At 48.3% G+C, this 27,639-nt stretch overlaps 3 protein-coding genes and 1 long non-coding RNA gene across 5 annotated transcripts in view; 2 read left to right on the top strand and 2 right to left on the bottom strand.

Annotated features, from left to right (window-relative positions):
• Window positions 1-10,438, top strand: part of CTDSPL2 (CTD small phosphatase like 2) — a 31,616-nt gene extending 21,178 nt beyond the window's left edge. The window contains exons 4-13 of the mRNA XM_032122934.1: window positions 1,155-1,304; window positions 1,776-1,988; window positions 2,705-2,783; window positions 3,045-3,156; window positions 3,990-4,076; window positions 5,229-5,291; window positions 5,386-5,465; window positions 7,490-7,616; window positions 7,880-7,975; window positions 8,427-10,438. Coding sequence (XP_031978825.1) covers window positions 1,155-1,304; window positions 1,776-1,988; window positions 2,705-2,783; window positions 3,045-3,156; window positions 3,990-4,076; window positions 5,229-5,291; window positions 5,386-5,465; window positions 7,490-7,616; window positions 7,880-7,975; window positions 8,427-8,492 — 1,073 coding nt within the window. The 3' untranslated portion in view covers window positions 8,493-10,438. The remainder of the gene's footprint in view (window positions 1-1,154; window positions 1,305-1,775; window positions 1,989-2,704; window positions 2,784-3,044; window positions 3,157-3,989; window positions 4,077-5,228; window positions 5,292-5,385; window positions 5,466-7,489; window positions 7,617-7,879; window positions 7,976-8,426) is intronic.
• Window positions 10,332-13,078, bottom strand: LOC116450441. 2 transcript variants are annotated; one of them, XR_004242794.1, is made up of 3 exons: window positions 13,011-13,078; window positions 11,999-12,131; window positions 10,332-10,882 (listed from the first exon to the last, which is right to left on the bottom strand). It is a non-coding gene; the product is annotated as an uncharacterized LOC116450441 (long non-coding RNA). The 2 variants fall into 2 exon arrangements; XR_004242793.1 differs by lacking the exon at window positions 13,011-13,078 and having other exon boundaries at window positions 11,999-12,801.
• A 91-nt stretch (window positions 13,079-13,169) lies between these two features.
• EIF3J (eukaryotic translation initiation factor 3 subunit J) lies at window positions 13,170-21,320 on the top strand. Its single transcript, XM_032122937.1, has 8 exons — window positions 13,170-13,253; window positions 13,342-13,442; window positions 17,015-17,072; window positions 17,335-17,426; window positions 17,828-17,942; window positions 18,796-18,954; window positions 19,928-20,001; window positions 20,316-21,320. The coding sequence occupies exons 1-8, from the start codon at window positions 13,226-13,228 to the stop codon at window positions 20,442-20,444; spliced, it is 756 nt and encodes a 251-aa protein (XP_031978828.1). The 5' UTR covers window positions 13,170-13,225; the 3' UTR covers window positions 20,445-21,320.
• The window catches only part of SPG11 (SPG11 vesicle trafficking associated, spatacsin), a 28,613-nt gene continuing 22,047 nt past the window's right edge, over window positions 21,074-27,639 (bottom strand). Inside the window, exons 32-40 of the mRNA XM_032122933.1 lie at window positions 27,379-27,577; window positions 26,649-26,786; window positions 25,970-26,103; window positions 25,487-25,594; window positions 24,781-24,949; window positions 24,011-24,099; window positions 23,394-23,549; window positions 22,736-22,887; window positions 21,074-22,140 (exon numbers count right to left, since the gene is read on the bottom strand). Of these exons, the coding sequence (XP_031978824.1) occupies window positions 21,960-22,140; window positions 22,736-22,887; window positions 23,394-23,549; window positions 24,011-24,099; window positions 24,781-24,949; window positions 25,487-25,594; window positions 25,970-26,103; window positions 26,649-26,786; window positions 27,379-27,577 (1,326 nt within the window). The 3' untranslated portion in view covers window positions 21,074-21,959. The remainder of the gene's footprint in view (window positions 22,141-22,735; window positions 22,888-23,393; window positions 23,550-24,010; window positions 24,100-24,780; window positions 24,950-25,486; window positions 25,595-25,969; window positions 26,104-26,648; window positions 26,787-27,378; window positions 27,578-27,639) is intronic.

Raw genomic sequence — 27,639 nt, 5'->3', positions numbered from 1 at the left:
TGTCATTGATACTTAAAACATCACCTGTGGTTCCAAATCTGACATAAAAACCTGGGTTTTAAGCTTCCTCTCTAAGGAAACTATGAGGGTGGCAAGGCCCTGGCAAAGGTTCCCAGAGAAGCTGTGGCTGCCCCTGGATCCCTGGAAGTGTCCAAGGCCAGGTTGGACGGGGCTTGGAGCACAGGGCAAGGAAGGTGTCCCTACCCTGACAGGGGGTGGCACTGGATGGGCTTTAAGGTCCCTTCCCACCCAACCCAAGCCATCTTGTGACTGTGGTATCCTGGGTGCACACAGAGCACCCTGAGCTCCTGTCACTGTTACAGGGATAAAAGTTCTTCATTAAATATTCCCTGTTAGGGAGGGCTTGGAGCTGCAGCTGGCACACCTCACGAACCAGAGCTGTGTGAAGTCCTCAAGCAGCTCCATCAGGCTCAGCTGACAGGGGGGGTCTCAGCTCATGTGCACAAAATCCATTCACTCTCTCCCATATGGACAGACATCTCAGAGCCTGAGTGCTGTGAAGGAAATAATTCTCCTTCATCTCAGTCTCAGAACTGCCTTGGCCCTCAGCCATGAGATGGGGATTTGAGTTTTGGGATGTACATACCGATACCTAAGATTTAGAGGTAACCCTTGTTACATGCCAGATCTGTAACATGGATGTTTATTTAATTCTGTCCTTTGTTATCTGTGATAACAACTGACAGTTCTTTCCCTTCCGAGTAGTGTTTGTGCCTCTGTGTGAGTGTGTGGAGAGTAACAAACGATGGACCCTGGAGCAGCTGGGAGGGAGGCTCAGCCAGGCAGTTCTGACCCTTTCTCGTGCCTCCCTCTAGTGGAGTCCTGGCACTGAAAGCGCCGAGCTCTGCCAGGGCACGGCGGCTCCGGGGCTGCCTCCCACCGAATCACTGAGAGGATTTACACCTCTGCTATTTATCTGAACAAGGAGTGCTGCCTCATGTGGAGAGAAGCTTCAGATGGTGTTGAGAATGGATATTTTTGGGTTTATGCTGGTAGAAAGTCGCTGACTCTCATGGACCCAGCTGAGCCATGAACAAGAGTTCACTCCTGGAGTGCAAATGCTGACCATAAGGGAACAGATGCAACTGAAACCCAGCTGGGTGGTGTTAAAACTCATATTTTTTCTTTTCCAGAAGCTGGAAGTTATGAAATGACGAACCAACACGTAAAGCAAAATGGAAAATTGGAAGATAACCCTACCACAGGCAGTCCCCCACGAACAACATTACTGGGAACCATATTTTCTCCTGTTTTCAATTTTTTTTCACCAGCAAATAAAAATGGTGAGTATTATTAAAGAAGCCAATAGTTTTAAAGCTGAATGTGACAGATTTGAGTGGTTTGAGTGGCAGTACACTTTTCATTCTGGTTTACAAACCAAGTCACTGCTGCCGGGTAAAAGGCTCCTTCTTTCCTAGATGGGTTGATCGTTAATGAAAGAAGCCATAAGCTTACAAGCATTAGAACATTTCTTTCATAGGTGTATTAGTGGTGCACCTTTCAGTAAAAAGAAAATAAGGAGAACGAAAGAAAATAAGGCGAAGGAAAAAAAAAAGGGATTATGTTCCATGTCCCAAACATGTTTTAAAGTCATTTGTCATGGTCTTCAGTTTGGTTCTTATTTTTGTGGCATGAATCAGTGCAGATACCTTTAATTATTCTGAGACTTTGTGTGTGTGTGGTTAACAATGAGTCTGAGCATTGTGATAGGGAACTCAGCCTAAAGGTAAGGAGTGTTTGGAAATGTCCCTCAGGAACATCAGGCTCCGACTCTCCGGGCCAGGCTGTGGAAGCTGAGGAAATCGTGAAGCAGCTGGACATGGAGCAGGTGGACGAGATCACAACGAGCACGGCCACATCCACCAACGGCGCCGCCTTCCCCGGCCAGGCCGTGCAGGTCAGGGCTGTCAACAACGGCCTGGGGGACACCGAGGAGCCGGGGGACCGCGACCTGCCCCCGCTCACGGGTAAGGGACAGGGGACAGAGAGGGTGCTTCAGGGAGTCAGCACCTGCGCTTGGCAGGGACTCCCATTCCCCCTTCCCTTGGGCCGTACAAACAGCATTAATACTGATTTTTATGGCTGATCGACAAATCTGGTTTATGCACCAATGACACAGTTTTGGCAAGACTTACCTATTCCTGGTGTAACTCAGGTGGCCTTGTAACACTTCTTCCCGTGGAAGCAGAGATTCCAGAGGAAAGGCATTATTGTTAACATTGAACTTGCACATTCTGGGCTTGCTACTCTCCAAAGAGAAATTGGCTACATTTTGATATCTTGTAGAACCACATGGGAAATGAGAAGCGCACAGATCCTACATTCATTTTCCGTATTTTCTTCAGAAGACAGCATATTTTTTTGACAAAAACTGTAGCCATAAAATGGAGTTTCTGTGTGCATGGGCAACATCAAATCCTTAACCCTCCCCGGACCCTCCAAGCTCTGGTAGATGTGCAGCTTTTTAGTAGGGGGTAAATGTGACCTCTGAGCAGAGGGGCTGCTCTGGGTCCAACCCAGGAGAGCCCCTGGCAGGGGAGGTGGGGCTGGAGGGAGAGTTCATCGCTTGTTTCCCCCTTGTGTCTCAAGTGCAAATTGTCACTTAAAAGAACTGCACTAATAAGACCAGCTCTTGTGGTTTTTTGTTTTATTTTTTGTTTTGGTCATTTTCGTTGAATTTCAGCACCAGTATCTCCAGACAATGGCTACTCATCAGCTCATGCAGAAGCCACCTATGAAGAGGACTGGGAAGTTTTTGATCCGTAAGTGCCAGTATTTGTACTAGAAATAGTAAATTAATCATTTGGAGTATTGAATTAAGATACTTCTATTTAAATTGTATCATTTTCATGCTATGATAATGAACTCCAAAAGCTCTTATCTTAAAAAAAGTGTATGCTTATGTGGGGTTTATTTCAATTTAAAATACTTTTTGTGCAGCCTTAAATATTTCAAATATTTAGTTGGGCTACAACATTGCAGTTCAATAATGTACATTTTTACAGCAAAATCTGTATTTTCAGATACTATTTCATCAAACATGTCCCCCCACTAACAGAAGAGCAGCTGAACAGGAAACCAGCTCTCCCACTGAAAACCAGAAGCACACCAGAGTTCTCATTAGTTCTAGACTTGGTAAATATCTTTATAAACACAAACCAAAGCAGGGGGGTGTTCCCTTATTTGTGGAAATCAGTTATGTTTGCTTTGAACAAAAAGACTGTTGAATGTTGTGTAATTTTAGTTTAAAATAGTTGAAAAAGAATTAACTGTGGTAGGAATAGAATGTGTGTTGTATTTGTCAAATACTTACATCCTGCTTTAAAAAAAAAGCATTACAGTTTTAACATTTCAAACAGAGAGTTGTCTGTCCCCATAAAGCTTCCCTAAATCCAGTGTGGAAAAATGAGATGGAATAAAGAGGAGAATTCAGTTGCGAGTGTTTTGCATCAAGATTGATGAAAAATTAGATTTTTACTTTTTAGAACATTCTTATTCTTAAAGGGCACAAATCCACTTTTTGAAATGCTCTTACAAAATATATTTGTCTTTATGATGATTTGTTTCAGTGTCTCTGTTTCAAAAGTTGTTTCAGACCCTGTTAATGATGATGTGATTTTATGAGCAGCATCAGTTGGGCCATCTTTGTGTGATCGTAGGAATGGGTGGATTATTCACAGTGAAAGATACAGGCTGGAACTGAATGAGAGGAGAGCCTACAAAATTAAAATATCTCCTTATAATTACACCCCCAGCACACAATTGTAGTGAAAATTTTAAAAAATTACAATAATGAACTGTTTAATTCATCCTAAGAATTTTCTTCAGTCCTGACAGCACTTGCACAAAAGTACATTTTCCATTCTAAATAAACCTGCCTTAAAATGAACATAAAATGCAGAAAACGACTTTTCTTTTCAACATTGTCTTTTCACACTCTTTTTTCCTTTATATAATTTTTTTCCTAGGATGAAACATTAGTGCACTGTAGTCTAAATGAATTAGAAGATGCTGCACTCACTTTTCCAGTTCTTTTTCAAGATGTCATTTACCAGGTAAATAGAAAAACACAAACTTTTTTATTTTGCTTTGTGGGAATCCTTGCTGGATGTAGTTGTTCACAGCTTGTTTGAAGAGAGAAGCAGCGGCCTGGCATTTTACACCTGCCTGGTGATAAACTGCAGGTGTCAGATCTGGCAAGAAATTTTGTATTCACTTAAATTGTTCCCCTTTTCTTCCCCCCTGGTCACTGGGTTGTGTCCACAATAAATTTGATCTAAGTCAGTTCATGTACTACAAATCCTTGTGGAGATGTACTGTGATTTGAAGGAAAACTCAAGCCTGTTCCTCAGTGGCTGTTAAACCATTGATAAAGCTGAAATCCCTGTGAAATGAGAGGCAGCTCCATATCCTCCCTTCTCTCCTGATATTCCCGGAGCTCCTCAGAGCTGCAGTTCCGTGTGGGTGCTCTCTGAGCCTGGGAGAGAGCAGGGGCTGCTCTGCTCACCCCATGTGCTGTCACTGCCACGGCCAGGGCTGCCCAGCACAACCAGACACAACCTGGGCCAGGCCTGGAGCTGCAGCTCCCTGCACCTCCTCCCCACAAGCCCAAATCCTGTAGTGGAATCAGAGGGAGGCAGAACCCTCCTGACTGGGTCCTCTTGTGACTCTACAATTCCTTACAGGGAATGATTTCTCTGTGTGCGCAGTTCTGTGCTGGTGGAGGTTGAGTTTATGGAAATTTAGAAACAACTGAAGCCTTTTTTTTATGATCACTTCTGACACCCCCAGGCTCAGGTAATTGTTAGTGGTTATTAAGAAGAGGATGTAGTTCTTGTGTCCAGGGCTTGAACTGGTGCTGCCCTGCTGGTGAGAGCTGAGTCAGGGTGTTTAGTCAAAGCAACCAGTTTTCATTTTTAACTTAGAGATTGTCCAACTTCTGTATTTTTAAAATTTTTTTTCTAATTCCATCAAATTTCCAGTAGTTGTGTTAAGGCTGATGTTAGTGTGTTACGCCTTCACTCTGAGCTGCTCAGGCTGGGAGCTACTGGAATATTGCTGTCACTGGGGTGCTATTATACAAGAAGTTGGTATTTGCTGTTTATTTCTGACGCTCATTTTCACCTCCACTGCACAGAGTGTAATTTAGTGGGGAGGTTGATAGCTGGCGGACTGTGAATGTTTGCTAAACCCCCTCTCTGCTCCAGGTGTATGTCCGGCTAAGGCCGTTCTTCCGAGAGTTCCTGGAACGTATGTCTCAGATTTATGAGGTAAAACTATTAGACACCACCTTCGAATTTCATTTTTAAATTGTATCCACTTACTTGTACCTCCAGTGGTGACTTTTTCCCCTCCAATCCCCAGATCATTCTGTTTACTGCTTCTAAGAAGGTGTATGCAGACAAGTTATTGAACATCCTGGACCCCAAAAAGCAGCTGGTCAGGTAAAACCAGAACAGTGTGCACGAACCTGTTGTGAGCAAACTGAGTCCTGTGCCTGACCAGTGGGATGGGACGTGTTCCTTACTGCAGTGTCTCCCTGACTGATTCCTAAGAGAGGGAGAAAAATGGACTGAAGTGATGGAATTGGTGCCTTGTGATAAAATAACCCCAGGCCAAAACCTGTACCAATTCATTCTCTGTTTGGTTGGCTCATGGGAAATGACCTCTTGGGGATCAAAAATGTGCTTTGGAATACACACTGCAAATAAAGGAAATGAAATGACTATCTGATTACTTTTAAACTATTCAAACTTGAGTTATTTATTATAAATTGTGACTTGTGTAGCTTTTACAATCAGCATGCTTTCAATTCTCATTCAATCACAAAATCATTTGTCTGTTGGCTTTGTATTAGAGCTGGTTTGGTTTTCCATTTCTCAGTAGTGAGCTTTGTTGGGAATTGTTTGGCTTTTCCAGTTCCTTAAGGCAGAAGGAAATTCCGGGGGTGAGATTCTGTCACTCTCATCTGGCAGGGGGACTGTACCTTGCAGTGTTGGACCCAAATTGATTTCTGCTCAGGGATATCCCCTGTGTGGGGTGTCCCAGGCCAGGGAACCCCTCCCTGGTGATGCCAGAGCTGTGTGACATCACTGCACAGCCACCTCTGCATTGTGTGTTGTACATTTTGCAATGAAACTGCATTTGCTGCACGCAAAGAAAAAGCAGTGGGTTTATCCAGCGTTACACTCAGTGCTGTGGGCACATCCCAAGTCCTTTTCCTGAAGTGCAGAAGGATAAACTGTCACTAGTTTTACCCAGAGCCAGTCTTACTGCTTGTGTTATGTGACACACAGAATCCAGGCACAGAATGTGCCTCCTTTCCACTGTGTTAGACCTGGGAGTACTCTCAGTGCTTGGAATGCTGAACCTGGCTGTGCCAGCCCGGAGGATGGTGCCCAGGTAGGCACTGGCACTCCAGAACACGAGTGGGGTGGCAAACCTTTCTCCAGACACCTGATGCGAATGTTCAGGACTGTGATTGTTCCTGTGTTGGGACTGGGAAGAGCCAATGGCACAAGCAGCCAGACCGGGTCTAGAAGCCTGCAGAGATGTTCCTGTGCTGCCTGGCTTTGTCTGGGGTTGGTGTGGCTGAGCTGACTTGGTCGCAGCTCTGCCACCAGCCCCAGGTGCCTGTCAGGCCCCACACGTGTGACTCACACTCTATATATAAATGCAGCAGCTCATTTCCCTCCATGGCAACGTTGGGAACTCAGCTCCTGCATGGAATTAGGCACACTATGTACAGCTTCTGAACACTCCATTTAAAAATACAGGCAGCGTGGAAGGAGCTGCTCTGCAACAGAGCTGGGCAACCCCAAATCTGCCTACAATTTATAATTCTGTGGATATGCCATGAAATGGGAGTTTTATTCCTGCTGGTTTTTTAACCGGAGTCCTTTTAGTCAATCCGTCCATTTCTTCTTTCATAAATTACATGGGAGCAGACTAGGGGGAAGGGAAGGAGTTGATGGGATGTTTTGGCCCCAAGGCTTTGTTTTTGAAATGAAATAACTGAAATAGGTTAATTGCCAGCAGAGGTGTAACAGAAAAGGAAACATTCCTTGTGACACTTTGTGTTCTGGCATGAGGTGGCACAGGGAGGCCCCGTTCTGTGAGGGCTGAGACAGAATAAAGGGATGATAAACCCCAGTAAACTGGCTCTCTGCAGCACCTGGGGCTTAGCAGATCCTTGGGGTGTTCTGGGTCCCTTTGTCGGCCTGTCTGTGAAAGGGGTCAGAAAGAAGAGCCTGAATAAATACAAACCCCCACCCCCAGAACTGGGTTAGTGCAGAATCACCTGAACTGCACATTTTACCAGTAAAAATCTCTAAAGAGAGCAGAAAAAGGTTGCAATTCTCTAACAGGAGATCAGAAGAGAAAAAACTGGATAACGTTTGGCAAAGCTCCTGGTGCAGTGTGGATGTTGTCCTTGGTCTAATTAATGAGTATTTCCCTTTAATGACAGGCATCGACTCTTCCGCGAGCATTGTGTGTGTGTACAAGGGAATTACATCAAGGATTTAAACATCCTGGGCAGAGACCTCTCCAAAACCATCATCATCGACAATTCACCGCAAGCCTTTGCTTACCAGGTATGGGGCTGGGGTGGGAGACACCTCAGAGGGGGCAAACTTCCTGAGGGGAGACAGGGAAACCTCACACTTGGATTTCACTTCTTATGTAAGTTTGGGGCTTACATTTGTATTGAAGTTTGCAAACCAAGCTGTGGGAACAATACTCATAAATCTGTAACTTGAAACATTTTCCCCCCAAATGCTATTTCACAAGTCATATTTGTAGACAAATTAAGTATAAGTCGTGTGTTGATGTTTTTTTTTTCCTATTTTAACTTTAGCTTTCCAATGGAATTCCTATAGAAAGCTGGTTCATGGATAAAAATGATAATGAACTCCTAAAGTTGATTCCATTTCTGGAGAAACTCGTAGAGCTGGTAAGAGTTTGCTTTCTGTGGCCTTCCTCAAAACTGTCAGTGAGCTCCTTTAATATTTTCACCTATTGTAAGCTTTTCTGAGTCACTGAGATAGAGGCTGATGAAGATTCAGGGACGTGTTCACACAGCAAAAAGGGGACTTGTTGCTGACTGTGCTGTAAATGCAGGGCTGTGGGATTGCGACATCAGTCTTAAGGAAATTGGGAATCTCTGAGCAGTTTGATAACACAGTGCCTGTTGCTGGCTGTGCTGTGTGTCTTTATTCCTAAAAGGCAAATAAATTACTCCTGAACTGCTGTGGATGCTATGGAGTTACTTCTGTAAGTCTCTGGAATGACATAATTCATGGTTTATATTCGTGACATTAAAATAGGGGTGTTAGATAAGGAGCCCTGCTGCAGTGTGGTTTCTGGCTGTGTTTATTCTCCTAAACCTGCCCTTTCCCCCACAGAACGAAGACGTCCGACCTCACATCAGAGACAGATTTCGCTTGCATGATTTGCTACCCCCTGATTAAAGCCTTTGCTCTCACTGCCGAGGGGAGGAAATGCAGGACCCTGTTGGACTAATACAAAACATTGCCATTACTGTTGAAATTTTGCATTTTTGTACCCCGTCTTGCTTTTCTTATCTTTGGTGCCCAACAATGATCAAGGGTTACAGAAAGAGACTTTCTACACCTGAGGTTGCCGCCATCAGTACAATCCAGTACCCGCAGTAGGGAGGCTAGAACAGAAAAGTCTTTAGAACTAGTGCAACTCCAAGGAAATTTTTTATGTACAGGACATCTGCAGTTTATAAAGAAAATTCTGTTTCTGCCACCAGCAGTTTGACCTGTAGAAACACAGGATTTTATGATACAACAGAGATTGAAAATGGACTCGGATTTTCTCTCTGTTTGGTGCTCTAAGTGGGTTTGTAGCCACTTTTCTGTTACTTTTAAGATTCTCATTTCAACAGGAATGGCCAGTAAAAGTTGTTTTATTTTTCCTGTTAAGGTTTATAACCTTTTTACATTTTTGACCTGTATTAGATTAGAATTTCATTATGCATTCCTTTTAGTTGAGGCGCTTCATAGTTTTTCTGGAAATAGCCAAATTTTGTTAGTTTTTTATTAAACAGTTGGCTGGCCGTTTCCCTGCTTTGTCTGCCTGCATCCTGTATATTTGTTTAAAAATATTCTCTAGTTTTAGCCCACGTAAGTTTCATTTAGAAAGAAAAAAAAAAACCCCCTGCATTTATATTTTCTTTCTGTAATATTCTACTGTAGTCGAAATCTTTTCAAAAATCAAGAGACTGGCTAGATAAGACGAAGATAAGAATTACTAATATTCGGAATATTCTAAACCATTGCGATGGCACGTACTCCGGACAGAGCACACCTGGCAGTGGCACCACGATGGACAAGGAATACCTCACACTCTGCTGTGCACGGGCCTGGGAGCAGAACGAGCCGTGGTCACCTGGCAGGTCCGGCGAGGCCGCTCCTGCTGCCCGTTTGCTCCAGGACTGCACCTCTGGGCAGGGCTCCGTGCTCGGGGCGCCGCCCGGGCTGGGCTCGCTGTGACACTCCTGGTTCCAATCAGCCTCTCTGGGGCAGGGCTCCCCTGCCATCCCACTGGTTTCCCGAGGGAACAGGCCCGGCCGTGGCTCCTAATGCAGCGCCCCGGAGGTGATATTTTTATAGCGGTGGGAATCTTCTTTTCCGGAGGCTTTTTATGGAAGGTAGAATTTGTACAAGTTAGGAAGCTTTGCCTCTCGACTGCATTACCATGCCACAGGCTCGGACTGGTTTTGTGTAAAAGATGTCACAGAACGGCACTTTTTCTAAAGAGAAGTTTGCTATTTTGTATGCTTGATAAGAAAGTACAGTATTGGAAATTAAAGGTGGACAGCTGATAATTGAGAAGTATGTCAATTAATTTTTTATGTATATTACCTGTTTACTTGTACAATTTTATTGTACAAATTACATGCAGCTTCATTTTCAAATGAGTCCTTAAAATAAGGAAAATCTTTTTAGCAAAACATTTAATTTTTGTATTTTTGATTTTAAAAGGCATGAGTTATGTCAACTTTTTCCAGTGTATTAATGAAGATTTTAACTTTTCATCAGGTTGAGTGTTTTCTTACTATATTATCTGTTGTGTATGTAGCTAGCACATGGTGTCACTGAACTGTTAAAACTTAGCATGTAGAGCAAGCCTGTTTTGTGGAAAATCCTTATTCATTAAAAACAAAATCATCATGGCAGATTTTCTGCAAAAAAGTGAAAACATTTGCAATTCAGAATACTGATTTTTTTTGTATTTAAAGAAAGGTATTTTGCTTGCAGGAAAGAAATACTACAGATTCATTTTAATGAGAATCTTTTAAATGTATTTATCTTTAGGGCATCTGGGCATCTTTACGCTGTTTGTCTTATGTCTTTATTGAAATAAAATGTACAGAACATTACCTTTACATCTGCTTGGTGCAGCCGTGTCCCCTGGGCAGCCCCGGCCTCCGGGGCTGTGGTGGTGCTGATGGAGAGATGGATGGATGGACTCTGGAAGGGGGCAGCTTGTGTTGGAGCTGCCCCTTGGTTTGCCAGCTCTTTCTCAGTTGTTCCTTATGATGTAAATCTGAATCTGAGGGGCTTCAGGAGTTCACTGAAGCTTTGCCTAATGGGGGATTCCTCCCAATTTCTTGACATCACAGAATGGCTGTAAAATTCATGGATCTGCCAGAATGAGCCCAGCTTTAGTTCATGGCCTTTTCCAGCTGTAATGGGATGTTCACCTGTTCAAATAACATCCTTATCCCCAGGTCCTCTGTGGCTCCAGCCATTCCAAAAGTGCTTCCGGAGCTGAGGAAACCAAAGGCATGTTGCACTTTCCAGCTGTGTCTGTGTTGTGCTGATCAGATCTGTGAGGGAAACCCGAATGTAAACGAGGGGATTTAGTTCTATATTGATGCACAACAGGAGTGACAGAGATTGCTTAGTAAACATATTAAATATTCATATTTTCCTGTGCTGCAAGCCTGGTGTTTATCACTCTGAACTCTGCAGGGTGGTTCTGCCTCCTGCAAACCCTTCTGGTGTGAAGCAGAGTTTTTCACAGGTTTTATTTCTGTTGTGTTTGTCTCAAGGGGGAGTTCCCTGTTCCTGTGCCAAGGTCTGGGTCAGATTGTGTCCCCAAAACCACCCCCAGGCCCGGGGGAGCCTCAGCCAGGTGTGTTACTGAGCCTTGAGTGTGGTTTGTGGCCCCCGAGCAGGGCATGGTGCAGCTGGGTCACTGATTCCCGTTTTCTGTCCTTTTGGAAAGCACAACATCCTATTTCCAAAGTTCTGAAGTGGTCTTTGCTGGGTTGTGTGTGCCTGTTTTCCATGTCCCTGTCGATTCTGTTCTAGGTTGGAGCACCTTGGTTCTGGCAGCACAGCAACATCTCGCAGACCTTTGGTGGCAGTACCTGTTGAGTCCTTTGTTTTCCCTGGAGTCACTCTGTAGCTGGAATGGCCCTCACCTTGGTGCTACTGCTTCCCCCCACCTTGGATTCATTCCACCTGACATTTTTCATTGCTTTTGAGTGTAGCAGGAAGCCTGACTGTCTCAAGACTGGATTAGGGATCTCCCAAACCACGAGTGGTGTCAGCCAAAGGTCTCACGGCGAACAGATGGATCAGGTTTGGGAAAAGCCCTGAAATGTGGAATCAAACTTCACGGGGGTGCTGTGGGTGACAAAAGCCCTTCACAGCGCAACGTCCGCCTCCCCAGCGCTGCTCTGTCGCACACTGGAGTTCCAGGGCACTCGTGTGGATGGCTGGATTGGTGCAGCTGGAAAGCATCGAGCCCCGGGGCAAGAGGGACCAGGAGGAGGAGGAGGGGTTTTTGTTCTTGGTATTTACAAAAATGTCATTGTACTGCTGGGGCCAAATGTTGTAAAATATAATGGGAAGAGAAGTCCTGTGCTATGGATTTCTGTTTCTTCTGCAATCATTTCTAGTCTACAGAAGCACAAAGATTTTAATTAAATACTTACGCTCTGGATTCTGTTTTTATGATTTTTAGCTGATATCATTCTTCATTGAGACTCAGTTTTCTGTAAGTGAAGACATTGCTCCTGTCAGTTTTCAGCCTTGAAGTGGAAGGAAAGAAATCGTGTCTGTGTTTTACTGTCAAGGGAAAATTTAAATGTTCTATGTAAATTGTTAGAATTCCATATTACATATTCCAATATTAATGTATTCCAAATTACTGCACAATTCCTGTCAATTTTGTGATTATCCCCACAGCACCCTGAGCCTGTGAAACTGTAGATTTGGCGAGGATATAACTTGTGACATTGTTTGATCCGTAGGTATAGCTCTGTTATTATTTCTATTGTCTGGTAAACGGAGAAGAACAGGAAAAGGATGATAAATTTAGAAGTCTATTTTTTCTGTGTGTTTTTCCTAGACACGTGTGTGATTTATACAGGTGTGTACAGAGGTCATTCATTTGTTATATGAAAGACACATTCTAAATTATCTTCAGACAAAATCTATCCTCCTTTTCCACTTACTCAGATTCTCACAGAAATTGGGAGCTGGCAGTGAAGTGGATGAAGTGAACACTTCCAGCTTTTCTCTATTCGATGTTATAGGACAGAGAGGGAAGGAGAACCTCGCACCCTGACGTGGATAAACCTGAGCGTGGCGTGGCCAAGCCGTGACCAGGCGCGGTGCTGTGAGGCGGGAGCACAGGGCACTGGTGGTGCCCCCGCCAGGATCCTGCCCGGGCACAGCCGGTTCCCGGTGTGGGGCGGGAGCAGAGCGGGTCGGCTGTCCCGGCTGACGCCGAACCGCCGCGCGTGGCAGCTGCGGGCCCGGCCTGAGCCCGCGAGTGCCGAACCGGGCCGTGCCCCCCTTCCCCCGATCCCCTCCCCTCCCGGGCTGTGCGTGCGGCGGGGCCGGGGCAGCGCCGGGGCGGCTCCCGCGGCTGCGGCCCCGCGATAGCGCCGGGCGGGGCGGGGCAGGGCGGGAGAGCCGAGGCTGCGGGCGGGGGCCACCGACCTGCGGGGCAGCGGGATGTCGGTCCCCGTGCCGGTGCCGGTGCCGGTGCCGATCCCCATCCCTTCCCGCCCCGCCCTCTCTCCGCCGCTCCCCTCCCGTTCCCGCCGCGGCCCTCGGGCTCCGCCCCGCCGTGGGCGTGTCCGGGGCCGGGCTCCGTCCGCCGCCGTCCCGGCGTGCCCCGCGCGGCGCTGCCCGGCGGCCGCGGTCGGGGCAAGATGGCGGCGGAGGCGGCGGACTCGTGGGGTGGGTGCGGCGGGGCCGCGGGGCCCGGGGCGAGCGGGGGCCCCCTCGCGCCGCTCCCCGCCCCTCACCCGCGCTCCTCTCCCCACAGACGCCGACAGCTTCGAGGTGGTGGAGCCGGTGGCGAAGCGGCTGGTGCCAGGGGTGGCCGGGGACCGCTGGGCCGGCGAGGATGAGGAGGACGACGTGAAGGTGCGGCCGGCCGGGCCCCGCCGGGGCCTCGCGGCGCGGCGGCTCCGGGGCCCGGTGTGGGGGCGGCGGGGGCGGGCGGGCCGCTGCCATATGGCGGCCGAGTGCGGGGCCGCGGGCCCAGACAGGGCCGGCGCTGGGGCGGGGGCGAGGGGGCCCCACCGGGCCGGGCGGATTTACGCGGCTCCGGGCCGGGCTTCGGGAGGCGGCGGGGCCGGACCCGCTGGGGGCTCCTGGCCCGGGCAAGTCCCGGTGTCTCCGCCCGCGCGGCAGCGACTCCGGGTCGGTCACGGTGACAAGTCCAAATGCCAAGAGAACCCGAGCCGGTCCTTGCCCGGAGCCGGTGTCGCTGCCTTGGGACTTGCCGCGGAGGAAGGGTCAGACAGACGCTCTTGAAGTGGCACCTCCTGCTCTCTGGGGGATCCACCTGCTGCTTCCCAGGCTTTAGGGCGCTTTCCCCTCGCTGTCTACAGTCTTTCGGGCCCGTAGCGGTGAGTGGGGTGCGCTGGGTGAGGCGTCAGGACGGGTGATGGCCGTGCTGTGACGGTGCTTCTGCTGCTGACCAGAAACTTCTGTGCTCTACCAGCACGTCTTTTCCACCTGATCTTCCTGCTTCTTCAGACACCACGAGGCGGGATTTTGCCGTGTTTCAGCGTGGTGTCTGCACGGGAGTGGGATTAAAACGTGTGGATGATAATTTCTGGTGCTTCTGAAGGCAGAGCTCCCTTAAAGGGTGTTTGCTCCTGCTCGGCTCCAGCTGCCCTTGGCGAGGTGGTGGTGCCACAGAAATCTCAATTTGCTCCATGTTCATATGGATAATGCAGAGGGATGCTAGGGATGCACAAGGAGCAAGCCAGATGGGTTTCAAGGCCGGGCTGGATGGGGCTTGGGGCAACCTGGTCTAGTGGAAGGTGTCCCTGCCCCTGGCAGAGGATGGAACTGGGTGGTGTATAAGGTCCCTTCCGACCCAAACGATCCTGGCATTCTCTAAGCAGAATAATCAACTAAAAAAGACCTTTTTTGTGTCAAATCCAGCCCTGGGGCATTGTAACACTGGGGGAGGACTCAGAGTTGGTTTTGAGGACACTGTTACCAGAATCTCTGAGAAACACCAGCAGTTATTCTTGGGGCTCAGGTGGAGTTCTTCTCATAAACAGTATGGAAAAAGTAGTTCATCACCTCTTAAAAAAACCCCAAAGTTACCAAATTTCTGTGAGTTACAAGCTGGCAATTTTCCTTCTTAAATTCAGTAATAGCCACAGCCCAGAGTGTCCCAGGTGTCACGTTAGAGCAGCAGGACAAGGACAGGTGTGTGAACAGCAGCTCCAGGCACTGGGAGTGAGTGTGGAACTGCACAGGGTGGGAGTGACACAGGTGTGTGCGATTGGCACCTCTGTGATTGACACAGGTGTTTGTGATTGACACCTGTGTGATTGACAGGTGTGTACAGACACTTGTAGCTCAGGCTATCTGTGACATTTGCTTTTCCTCCTTCCTTAGAAGGTAAGAAGCTTTTCTGCTGGATAGAATGTGTCCAGAACAGCTGGACTAGAGTGACTCTTGGAGACACCTGAGGGTTCTCTGTTTAATAAAGGCACAAATATTCCCCACATGGAATCACAGAATCCTGGAATGGTGTGAGTTGGAAGAGACCTTAAAGCCCATCCAGTGCCACCCCTGCCACGGGCAGGGACACCTTCCAGTGTCCCAGGGTGCTCCAAGTCCCATCCCACCTGGCCTTGGACACTTTCAGGGATCCAGAGGCAGCCACAGCTTCTCTGGGCACCCTGTGCCAGGGCCTCCCCACCTTCCCAGGGAGCAGTTCTTCCCACTATCCCATCTATCCCTGCCCTCTGGCAGTGGGAGGACATTTTACATCTTACACGTAGTAAGGATGCAGCTGCTTAACTATTTCCAAGGGATTATGGATTTAGTGCTGGAGCTGCATCTAAAGAAGATCCACCAAAGAAAGGTGTTTTATTTCGATTTATTTTCCTTTGATTTGCTCTTCCTGCTGAATTCCCAAAGGCCCCTGCTCAGGCTCTGGATCCCTCAGTGCGAGGGCCCACCGTGGGGAAATCCCCAAGTGAGGGAAATGACGTGGTCTAAAGAAGCAGCACGAAGTGTTTTCTGACCATGGTTTTCTTTAGGTATTTCACATTTTGGAATGTGCTTTGTATCTGCAGATCTGTATTTTGGAAGGTTTTTTAGTAATGAACTTGCAGTAACTGTTAATTTGGGAAACATCAACTTCCCGGGTTTAAAATTAGCACCTTTGGTAACAAAACTCCTCTCAGTGTTCCCCAGCACACGTTTCCCAGAAGTCGGGCCTTCTGCCAAGGAATTTTCATCTATTGACTCAGTGCTGGCAGAGCCAGAGCAGGGCAGTGGCTGCTCCCATCCCAGTGCTCTGCTGTAGCTGGGAGCCAGTGCCCAGTCCCTGTCACTTCCCAGCCTCGACTGCAGGGAAGATGTTTTAGGAGCCCTATTGTAGTTAAGCACGCAGAAACAGTGTTGAAATATTGTGGAATAAAGATGTTCTCTTGGAATTACTGTATCACTGCAAAGACACAGCGCTGAGGCAGTTGGCTCTTCCTCCAAGAGAGCTCCCTGGAGTTTATAAACCAGGCAGGGCTGGCAGGACTTGGAATTCCCTGAGCTTATAAACCAGGCAGGGCTGGCAGGACTTGGAATTCCCTGGGTTTATAAACCAGGCCTGGCTGGCAGGATGGGATCAGAGCATGTCTCATGATGTGGAGTCCTTGCCCACGTGCCCTCTGTGAAGTCTCCCAGATACCCCAGTGCCATGGATGAATCCCTCACGGCCAGGCTGCCCTTCCTCTGCAGTTTGCATCTTGATTCCCAGCGTGGCTGGGCCAGGGCTGAGGCAGCTCCTCGGTGCTGAGTGGAGCTATTGAAGCAGTGGGTGTAACAAACTTAATTAGATGTGAGCTAAAATAATGCTGCTCCAAATTCAAGTCAGCTCTGTGGAATGGAAGGGAAGCCGAGTCCCCTGCAAGTGCCAATTAACCAGGGTGAGCTGGTGGATGGACTCGGGTGTCTCCTTGCTTGGATCAGCACATCCCAGTGGAACGTGGGGTTTTGCACCACTGCCTCTGGTGTAGCCTCCCAGAAAATCCCTGCAGCCACAGGAATGCTTTTCCCAGCGCAGGAGAGGGTCCCTGGGAAGGAGCAGGTCCCTGCGGTGGTGTGGAACAGGACAGCCTGTGCTGGTTTAACATGGTTTCTGCAGGGTTTGGGGTTTCCAGCGCTGGGCCCACCCCCCAGTGATGTTCAGTGTCTCATAATACCAGAAATGAGAATAAAGTCCTGTTTATGTGGGGTTTGTTTGACTGTTCATGACCTGACTGTTGTAACTATTGACACAAGCTGATTGTTTGACCAAAATCTACCTTTTTCATGGTAAGAACTGGCCCCAGCCAGTGTGGACAGCCCCAAAAACCCTTGAGGTACAGCTCTTCCCATGGCTTCCTCACTCTGGCACCAGATCAATGAGTTTGTGGGCATTGGAAGAGGTTACAGGCATCTGTAAAACAATCTTAACTGTTTTGCAGGATAACTGGGATGATGAGGAGGAAGAGGAGGAGGTGAAGGAGACAGAGGTAAAACAAGGTGAGACTTTAAGGTAACCCCTGGCTCTGTATCAGCATCGGAACAGACACTGCTTGTGTCTGGGGGTGTGTGAGGATCAAACCTGAGCAGGGCTGGGGCCGGGCCTGGGTTTGCAACCTGGGTTTACAAGAAATGTCTTTAACTCTGTGTTCAGTCCCAGTAGCTGAGCTCAATGGCTTCCAGTGTTTCTATGGTTGTGGGTGGGGAAAAAAAAAAATCATCAGACCTCTGAGAGCTGTGTTTGTTGTTTCACCTTTTACAGAACCGAAAGTTTCAGAAAAAAAGAAAATAGCAGAAAAAATCAAAGAAAAAGAAAAGCTACAGAAGAAAAAGCAAGAGGAGCTTAAAAAAAGGGTAACTCCTGATTTCTGCTGGGTCACATAAAATTCAGAGGGTGGGTTTGATTTGGTTTTTTGGAGGTTGGGCAGGACCTGAACAAGTCTTTATTCGTCTGATAAACCAAACTTAGGTCTTGTTCGTGATCCCATCTGGAGCTGGGCGCTTTAATTCCTGTATAATTTAACCAGTTATTGGAACAGTGTTATCCCAGTTCCTTTGTGTGCAGCACGTGATGGAACAGGCAGGAGTGGGAGTTTGGTGTTTCTTCCCATTCCTTGTTAAATGAACAATTTATTTGGACTCCAGGGAATAGGGTCCAAGTTTTCCATGTGCCCTGACTCGAGGTGATTCAGTGGCTCTGGAGAAGGCACCATGTCTTTAACGTGCCAACTTCTCCACGTGTGTTTTCCCTCCAGTTAGAGGCACCCGAGGAACAGAAGGAGCTCACACCAGAAGAACAGTTGGCAGACAAACTACGGCTAAAGAAGTTACAAGAGGAGTCGGACCTGGAGCTGGCAAAGGAAACCTTTGGTGAGTTAAAGCAACAGGAAATAAACCCCTGGGACCTGTGGGACCCTGCAAAGCCTAAGCAGGGTTTGGCTCTCAGCACACAGAGCTTGGGGCACTGAGAACAAAGAAGTAGCAAAGATGCTGATGCACAGCAGCATTCCTCAAACACTGAAGCGTTTCCTTGATGATGGTGAATGATTCAGCTCATTGCTCAGGGGAGGTTATGCTCAGTGAGTTGTCACAGAGCACAGTGCTTAGGGGGGTACACTGGGTACAGCTGCAAAGAACCAGCTGAGTTCTGCACTCAGGACACAGGAATTGTTTATTTGAGGGAAAAGGGTTTTCCTGGTGCAGGTTGTCCAGAGAACAGGAATAGCTGCATCGAATTACTGAGTTTGACTCAGCTTCAAAAATTGTTGGAAAGAGACTTTGGACAAGGGCATGGAATGATGGAACAAGTGGGAATGGCTTTCCACTGACAAAGGGCAGGGATAGATGGGATATTGGGAAGGAATTGTTCCTCATGAGGGTGGGGAGGCCCTGGCACAGGGTGCCCAGAGCAGCTGTGGCTGCCCCTGGATTCCTGAAGTGTCCAAGGCCAGGTTGGATGGGGCTTGGAGCAGCCTGGGATAGTGGAAGGTGTCCCTGCTCATGGCAGGGGATGGCACTGGGTGAGCTTTAAGGTCCCTTCCAACCCAGACCATTCAGGGATTCTATGAAATTACTGAGTTTTGCAGCAAACTTCCTTCCTTTCTGTAAGGCCAGGGATGGGCCCTGGCTGTGGGAAGAGCAGAGCTCAGGGAGGTGGGAGCCAGGTCCCCTTTTAGGGCTCACAGCTTGTGTTCTCTGTAACACCCCTGCCTATCCCTGCCAGGTGTAAATAACACTTGTGGAATAGATGCCATGAATCCCTCTTCAAAAGATGACTTCACGGAATTTGGGAAACTCCTCAAGGAGAAAATCACACAGTACGAGAAGTCGTTACATTACGCCGGGTTTTTGGAAGCGTTACTTCGGGACATCTGTATTTCCTGTAAGTCCAGACAGGTCCAACACTGCTGGCAGAGCTGTGGTGGAGCTGAAGTGGAAAACATGCTGATAGTCAGTGTTCAGAGGGGATTGCTCTGTGTAGTTTGTACTAAATGAAGCACTGACCTGATTCCATTCCCACAAGCTCCAATAAGGATCCTCTCCTCGTGCAAGAGTTGCTCTTTCTGCACGTTGGTTAAAGAATGTTGTTTTAAAAGTGTGAATTTTTATACTGATCTAAATCCTGCATGTTTTTCTTGAAGCCATTTCTAAAATAATAATAGTAAGAGTAGATCCTTTTAATTTGAGTACTTCATTTGGAGGGAAACTATTACAAAATTGACTTCATGTAATTCTGTAACTGCAGATTAACTGTTCTGGAATTCAGCATGTAACTATACAGAGATGAAGTAATTTAAACTCCTTTTCCCACTGCCCTGGTGGCTGGAGAACTGACTGGGATCGTTCCCTGTCCTGTACACAGTTGTGCTTCAGAGAGGGGTAACTCGATCCCAGGTGGAGCTGGGTAAATCCATCATCCCCGCTGGCAGCTGGGAACTTCCATCTCAGGAGGGAATCCAGAGCTCCTAATGGGAGGGACTCCCAGCCTCTTGCACCATTTATTGATAAACATAATAATTTATTGTTAATCCAGTGCTCCTTTTGATACATTTTACCATCTCCATATTTTACTGTTCAAATGCCTCAGTAAGACTCTTGTGTTCAGTAACTTTATTTGCAAGTTTTACCTTTTACAACACTCAGGCTTCCAAGGGACCAGCTGGAATCCTTGTTGGGATTTTAAGGACCAGAACCACCCACTCTGTGTTTTGCTGATTTAAATCAAGTAATTGCCCATAGTTACACTAATGCTTATTTCTAGTTGTGGAGATGGTTGATGTTATTTAGCTGCCTTATAAGAACAACATTGATAAGGAAACTCTTTTTTTCCTTTTTTTTTTTTCCCCCTCATGCAGTGGAGGTGGATGATTTGAAAAAGATCACAAACACTCTGACAGTATTATGCAGTGAAAAACAAAAACAAGAGAAGGTAAGACTGGGGCTGTTCCTGAGGGATCAGAGGCCCTGCTTGGGATTCCCCTGCATTTATTAGTTACTTGTTGAGAGTCCAGGGGAAATAGAATGAAAGGCAAAAGGTGGGCAGGGCTATGGTGCAGGCAGCTGGGGACACCTGAAACTGTCACAGCTTTCCTAGGAAGAGAAAATGTGTGGGGTGGAAACCATCGGCAAGGCCATGTTCAATGCAGTGGGGTGTGGCTGCGCTGGCCACTGGGCTGACCCTGGCTGGGGTAATGACAGAGCACTGGGCCTGCCCAAATAACCATCCTCATCCTCTTGTCACAGAATAAAGCCAAAAAGAAGAAAAAAGGTGTTGTGCCTGGCGGGGGGCTGAAGGCAACGATGAAAGACGACCTGGCCGATTACGGCGGCTACGACGGCGAGTACGTACAAGACTTTGAAGACTTCATGTGACATTTATCTCCCTTCTGTTGTCTTTCTGTTGCCCATAATCCCTTAAACATGTAGCACAACTTTTCTTCCTTTAAATTCTGCCAAATGCTACAATCAGAATTGCAGTATCTGTGTGCTGGGGGCTGGAGGTGCCAGGTCCGGGCGGACGCTCCGGGCAGGAGTAGAAAGGAACAGGTCTGTGACTTGCAGTTAAAAACCCAAAATTCTGATAATGGGCACTGTTGCTATTTAACTTTATAGCAACAGCCACTAAATTGGGAAGGAGTTGGAACAAGGTGAAGGATTATAACCAGCACAGCTCCATGACATGGCCTTAACTGTCCCTGCTCCAGGGCCAGGGCTGAGCACGAGCAGTTTGCAGCAAGGGCAGGGTGTGCACGTAGAGTTCCAGTCGCTTTGTCTTGAGTTAGAGCTTGAGGATTTCAGTATTTTGGGAAGGGAACTGCTAACTTCAGTGTGGAATACTGTACCTGGGAGTGTGGCCCCTGGGACAGCCACTGCTCCACAGCCTGACACCTGAACAGCACCTGGTGGGGCAGAGCAAGGCAAAACCCACTTGTGTCTCAAGGATGAAGTTTAGTTCCATTCATTTAAATTTCTACTAATGCAGCTGTTGGGGTTGGGTGTTCTTTAACAGTTAATTAAGGGGTTAAGTGTAAAAAAAAAAAACCAAACCAAACCACAAGACTTCCTTGGGGCTCTCCTGGGGTGTGGTGGGTCTCTCACAACTCGGCCATTTTCTTTCATTAAAAACCAAACTTGCTTAGCAAACTGCAGCAGTTCCTACAGTTGGGCAAATTGTTATGTTAACAATTACGACATCTGCAATGTTTTATAAAGCAACTAATTTAATAAAAATCACTATTGAGGACTTCACCAGGCTGGCCTTGGAGCAGTTCTTTTGGGACCTGACAGGAAAAATACCTGAAGAGTTGCAGAGCTGAGCTGTGCTGGGGGGTGTGCCCATGGCTTGGGCCTGGAAAAGAATTTGTACTTAATAACTGTAAAAATACATTTGCACTTGATTATTTCTTTTACTCCAAGACAGCAGAATTAGGAATGTGCTGTTTAGAGCTGTACAAGACTTTAAAAATCAGACTGGACTTAAAGAACACATTATCCTACTGTGTACCTGGAACCTTCACTGATTCTGCTTGTTCCACCCCCTTGGCCTGGATATTCTGTACACCTGTTTCAGCCTCTGCAGCTACAGTCCCTGGGGTGCTTCCTCCCCCATGCCCCTAATTTAAAGGGCTGCTGGATCTCTGCTTCACCCCCCACCTGGGCCACTCCATATTTGCTGGTGACTCAAATTGTTTATAAACAATAAGATTTATTGTACAAAACACAATTTTAGGTTAACACAGTCTCAGCATTTTAAATACTTACAACCCTGTCTGGTTTTCTGGAGTAACTTTTACAGAGCAGCAGAGCCCTGTGAGCAGGTCATTGATAAAATCTGTGTTAATCAGCACTGACCCTGCAGTCTGCTCTGGGCTGGAATTCAGCTGGAATTCAGTTGGATAAGAGGTCGTTGAGGCAGCAGCCAGTCTGAGGGTCCTTCAGCAGGGAGTTCACCACATCATAGAACTTGTGGTCATAGGCCAGCTTGTAGTGGGTGTAGATATCCTCACAGTGAGTGAGGAACCGCTTCAGGTTCCTCAGGGCAGCATCAGCAGGGGGGTGTTGTTTGACCCTGGAACGATTGCACATGGAACTGAGACACAGAAGCTTCCCAGGCCCCTGAGACTCTTGCTCTGGGCCTGCAGAAACCACATTTTCAACAAGAGGTTGTGCTCAACACCTACATTTGAATCTCGTAGTTGTTTATTTGCTCTGATTCATTTTAAAGATTTGCTCTGCCCAGCCCTGAGCTCCCTTCCTGTCCAGCTCAAGAACAAGCCTGGATCAGAGCTACTTCCACGCTGTACTCAGGAACCAAGACCTACCAACAAATTCTGCCATGAGGAGTGGTGAGGCCCTGGCACAGGGTACCCAGAGAAGCTGTGGCTGCCCCTGGATCCCTGGCAGTGTCCAAGGCCAGGCTGGACACTGGGGCTTGGGGCAGCCTGGGACAGTGGAAGGCATCCCTGCCCATGGCAAGGGAAGGAATGAGATGGGCTTTAAGGTCCCTTCCCACCCAAACCCTTCTGGGATTTGGGAATTTTATCTCAAGTCCCTGTGTATGAGACCTTACCCCGTAAGGTTTGAACAGTTTAACACTTTGCTCCTGCCCCTCAAGGGCCCGGTGTAGATAAAGCTGCAGTTTGCCCCCAGAACCCCTCACTCACTTCTTGGCCACCTCCTCGAACAGGCCGGGCCACAGTGGCCGCTGCTGCTTGAACTCCTCCAGGTACACAAAGTCCCCCCTGGTGATCACCTGCTGGAACAGAACTTCAGCCCAGTCCGGCAGGAACTCGTAGGCCTCTGCCACGATGGTTGCCTGCAGGGAGAGCAGGAACAGGGAAGGGGGATTGCACAGCATGTTCCATACAGAGAACTCAGTACTGGATTCTTCTCAAGACCCATCCCTTGCCGCTGTTCTTGAGAGCAGCTGTGAAATACAGGTCAACAAAGCACTGTGAATAACCTTCCTCAGCCCCTAAACAGGGACACCTTCCACTGTCCCAGGGTACTCCAAGCCCCAGTGTCCAGCCTGGCCTTGGACACTTCCAGGTATCCAGGGGCAGCCACAGCTTCTCTGGGCACCCTGTGCCAGGGCCTTCCCACCCTCACAGAAAACAGCTCCTTCCCAATAACCCATCTATCCCTGCCCTCTGGCAATGGGAGGCCATTCCCCCTGATCCTGTCCCTCCATCCCTTGTATACCATAGGATAAAGTCAGGATAAGTCACAGGACCTGGAGGCCAGGGGAAGGAGCCGAGTGCTCGGGCACTGCTGTGACCACGTCGCTTCCCGACAGAAGGACCCCGAGGGATCCCAGCTCACCTGGTAGAACCTGGGCAAGGCCAGGATGGCACCTGGCAGGTCTTGCCTGCCCAGGTTGATGATCCTCGTGCTCTGCCCTGAGCCCAGGAAGTGCAGCTGGAGCGTGATGAGCCGCATCAGGCGGCGGCAGCGCAGTGCCTGCCGCACACACGAGTCCTGGGAACAGAGAGCAGCCTGAGAGCTTCCAGGGGAATTTGGAAACATCCCCGAGAGCAGCCCTGAGGAGCTCGGAGCTGTGCAGTGATTGAGAGCACTGCAGCTGCACATTCATCGTATTCCATGAGTGTTAAACAAAGCTTCATTCCCACAAATACTTCCATCACAATTACGCTTGGGTTTAAATACTTAATTTGTTCTATCCTTGCTAATTAAGCTCATAGTCCCTGCTCTGAAAGTGGGGAACCCACCTGTAACTCCAGGGGTTAAAGCCTGAGCAGAGGCCAGCACAGCACACTCAGCTACAGCCATGCTACTGGTGCTATTGGGCTGCAGCAACACAGATTCCTTCTGCACTGTGCCAGGACCCTGCTCAGCCTTCCCTGTGTTCTCCCAACCCAGCCCATCCCTCCTGTGCTCCCAATGCTGCACACAAGTCATTCCACTCCATCTCACTCTACCTTGGAGTAACTTTCTGCTGCATCGATGAAGAGAGTCAGAGCTTTCAGCAGCAGCTTCTTTAAATTTGCAGCATCCTGAAGAGACTCGTCTGAAACAGGAGAAAAGAAGGAATAACCAATTATTTATAAAGGTGAAAAAGTAAGTTACAAAACTTCCCAGTGCCAAGTCTGTCCCTGCTGTTGTCTTAGAAAGCACCAACAGACTAAACCAAAATTTATGTACTAAAAAAGCAGGAAGAAACACACTGCCTGTTCAGTTAATGGACCAAAGCTATTGCTGGAGCCTAGTCGAGTGATTGAAGACTGGGAAGAAACCCCAACCACGTATTTGTGGCAGACCCCAGCCCTGACCATTGCCAGATCCACCCAGAAATCCCTTGGCACAGCTCCTGGTGCAGCTGCTCTTACAGCACTGGCTGCCCACGCTGCAGAGCTCCCTGTGCCCCCACAGCTCCCCGTGTGCAGAGCTCACCCCATGGGTGCCACACACAGACACAAACCCCAGCATTTCACAGAAACCCCTGCAAACCCACCGTGGCACATCCTATGGGCTGAGGAAAACCTGGCTGTGCCTGTACCCGCTCCGTGGGAGGTACCACAGGAATGTCACATCACGGAAAGAGCTGTAAATCTCACCCCTTTGGAAACACCCGGGGAACTGTTGAGGGCAGGCAGCAGCCTACCCCCAGGCAGTGGCAGCTCCAGGGGTGTTTCAGGACACAGGCAAAGGACCTCCCCCATCCCTATCCTTCCCCTGTGCCCCCACTCACCCCAGGGTCGGCACTCGATGAGTTTGAGCTGGGTGGAGGCAGCAGCCTCGTGGTTCTGGCCGATCTCCCGGCACATGCTGAAGCACAGCGCGATCATGTTGTGCTTCTCGCTGTCCCCGGGCCGGCAGCGCTTGGTGTAGTCCAGCAGCGCCGCCTTCAGCGTCCCGCTCTGGGCACAAAGGGCACACTGAGGGCCTGCCTTTGGCCACACCCCGCACCCACAAGCCACGCTAACCCTAAACCTAACCCTAACCATAATGTTCCAAAAAGTGATCATTATTACACCCTAAAACCCAACAGCAGCCTCACACCTGTGCTCAGCTGGGTATGAAAATCCAGCACCTGTGCATTTCTTTACATACAAATGTCAAAATGTGACATTTCTTTATCACTTATTTTAAACAAAGCTATGAATATGTATGGTTTTTAAAACCCCCATGGAACTTTAACTGCAAATAAAAGCAAAGCAGGATGTGAAAATTCTAAAAATGCCAAGTTTCAATACTGATCCTGTTGTAGCCCTGAACTAATTAGAAAAAAATGGTTCAACTAAAATGAGAATAAACCCCAGAATTAATTTACTTCTATGAAACTTGACTCTCAGTTCCTGCACTCAGGAAGTAAAATGCCCAGATAATTCCACCCTGTATAAACACCAGTTTCTGATGTAGCCACACAGTTGCCTGCACGTTTGTCCCTCACGTACCGGGTCCAGTTTCTTCCTCATGAGCACCTCGAAGTAGTGCTTCTGGTGCAGCAGCTCAAAGATGTAGGTCATCTCATTGTACCTGCCAATGCCCGTGAGCAGGCGCACCTGTGGACACCCAGGGCACGTGAGGAGCTCCAGGGAACTGGAACAATCTCCTCCCAGGGTCAGGCACACGAGTCACACCGGGCTGCACATGTTCCCTTGGAGCCACGGGGGGTATTCCTAAACCAACCAAAACTGCATCTTTTTTGCAGTGAGGTGAAAGGGCATCGTTTTATCACATAAAAATAGGCAGTGAAGCTTTTAGCACTGACACCATTCCACTGGGCATGTCCCAGACTCCAGGAGTTCCTTCAAGGCACGAATTGAAGATGCCCAACAGCGCAGTGACACAGACCACCACATTTCACCAGCAGCTGAATCACCACCTGGGCAGACACAGCCAGCCCTGGACAGCCCTCCTGCTCCCCAGACACTCACCACCAGCCCATACTCTTCCTTGGGAGCCAGGTGCTCCTCGGTGAGCAGCCGAGCTGCCTGGAGCACTCGTGTGATCCCTTCCATGTGGCACGTCAGGCTGAAGCAGTTGTGGGCCAGGATCAGCAGCTCTGTAACTGAACAGCAGAAAAACTTGGGTATTTCAGTTAAAGGGCTGAGGAAGTGAATTATTGCCTCTCTCCAGAAGAAAAAACACAAAACACACACAAAGCACAGAACTTCCAACCTCCTCCACCAAAAGGTGACAAATGTGTAACACATCATCACTCCACTGCCTGACAGTGCTGCATTTGGAAAAGGAAGGGCACAAGTTTTGCATTTGGGTTTGAAAAATTCAGTTTCTAACTGTGATGAATATGAACAAAGTCACAATACCCCTTCTGTAACAAACCACCATGACAGCTCAGGTCACTCCCTGACTGCATTTCCCACCTCTTGCTTAGCACAAAAAAATCTGAATTTTGTTTGGAAAATAAACCCTTAAGCAACACCCTTATCTACTGTGCATATCCTCAGCCCTACTAACTGAAGATCAAATTTGACATCAGCAGCAGAGCCCTCCCTCAGCACTGCTTCTCTTCTTTGAGCTGTGAGTTTAAACCACACAATGCCACATTGGTTACACACAGGTTACACCAGGCAGGATTTGCCATTTACTCACTGCATGACAGCTCCCCACAGGGGACAGAGGAGATTTTATCCAGTAGCTTCATCCCAACCAAGGTGTGATCCTGGCACAGCTTGGCAAGCTGCAGAAATGCCTGGCTCTCCACTGCAGGGTTCCAAACCTGCTTCTGTCCTGTGGCCAGAGAAAGAATTATATCACCACTGCTAATTATTTTTTATCGTTAATTAACAAAGCAATCTGATGCCATTCAGACTGACTGAGGACTTGGGACTACAATGCTAAAGACACTTTGGGTGTTATTGCTTAAATTTAACAAACAGAAAGTACTTTTTTTGCCAGTTCAGTCCAACAAAATCCTACTAGACAACCATACTGCTGTCCCTCATTTCACAAAGGAAAAAAGAAAGGGGAAAACCTTTGTTATGCTGTACACAGGGAAATCTACATGAGTTTTCCCAAGTCAGATGATGTGGGGCAGCAAAGAGCACAGTTAAAAATCCTTTCTTTTTAAAAATATTAAATTTATATCCATAAAAATACAACCTTAACTACTGCAACACCACGCTGGACACAGAAATAATTACAAATGAGCATTTGTATAGAATTTTACATGAGGCACACAATGCTCACAGAGCAGAGCTGCTCAGACACTCCTGGCTGTAATGAGCCCTCAGGCACCCGAGTGCAGGGGCTGCTTTCAGACACACCAATCCCCCCCCTCAGAGACCAAACCCACCAAGCACAAACCAGGCCTGTTCCCCACCTTTTCCCTGAGCAGAGGCCAGCAGCTCCTGCGTGATCTGCTGGGCCAGCAGCTGGGCCACGGCCGCGGGCGGCAGCCCCTGGCAGGCGATGAAGGCCTGGGCCCTGCGGCCCCGCTCCGGCCCCCGGCGGCTCAGGATGGCCCCGAGCACCTCCCGCGGGTCCCGGGCCGACACCTCCCCGAAGGAGCAGCTCAGTTCCTGCGGGACACACGAGCACTCAAAATCCCGCTCACTGCATCACTGACCCACAGCACGTTCCC

This window comes from Corvus moneduloides, chromosome 13 (genome assembly GCF_009650955.1).
Source record: "Corvus moneduloides isolate bCorMon1 chromosome 13, bCorMon1.pri, whole genome shotgun sequence".
Lineage (NCBI taxonomy): Eukaryota > Metazoa > Chordata > Aves > Passeriformes > Corvidae > Corvus > Corvus moneduloides.
Note: the sequence above shows the minus strand (reverse complement) of the source record. Positions and strands in the feature narration are given on the sequence as shown.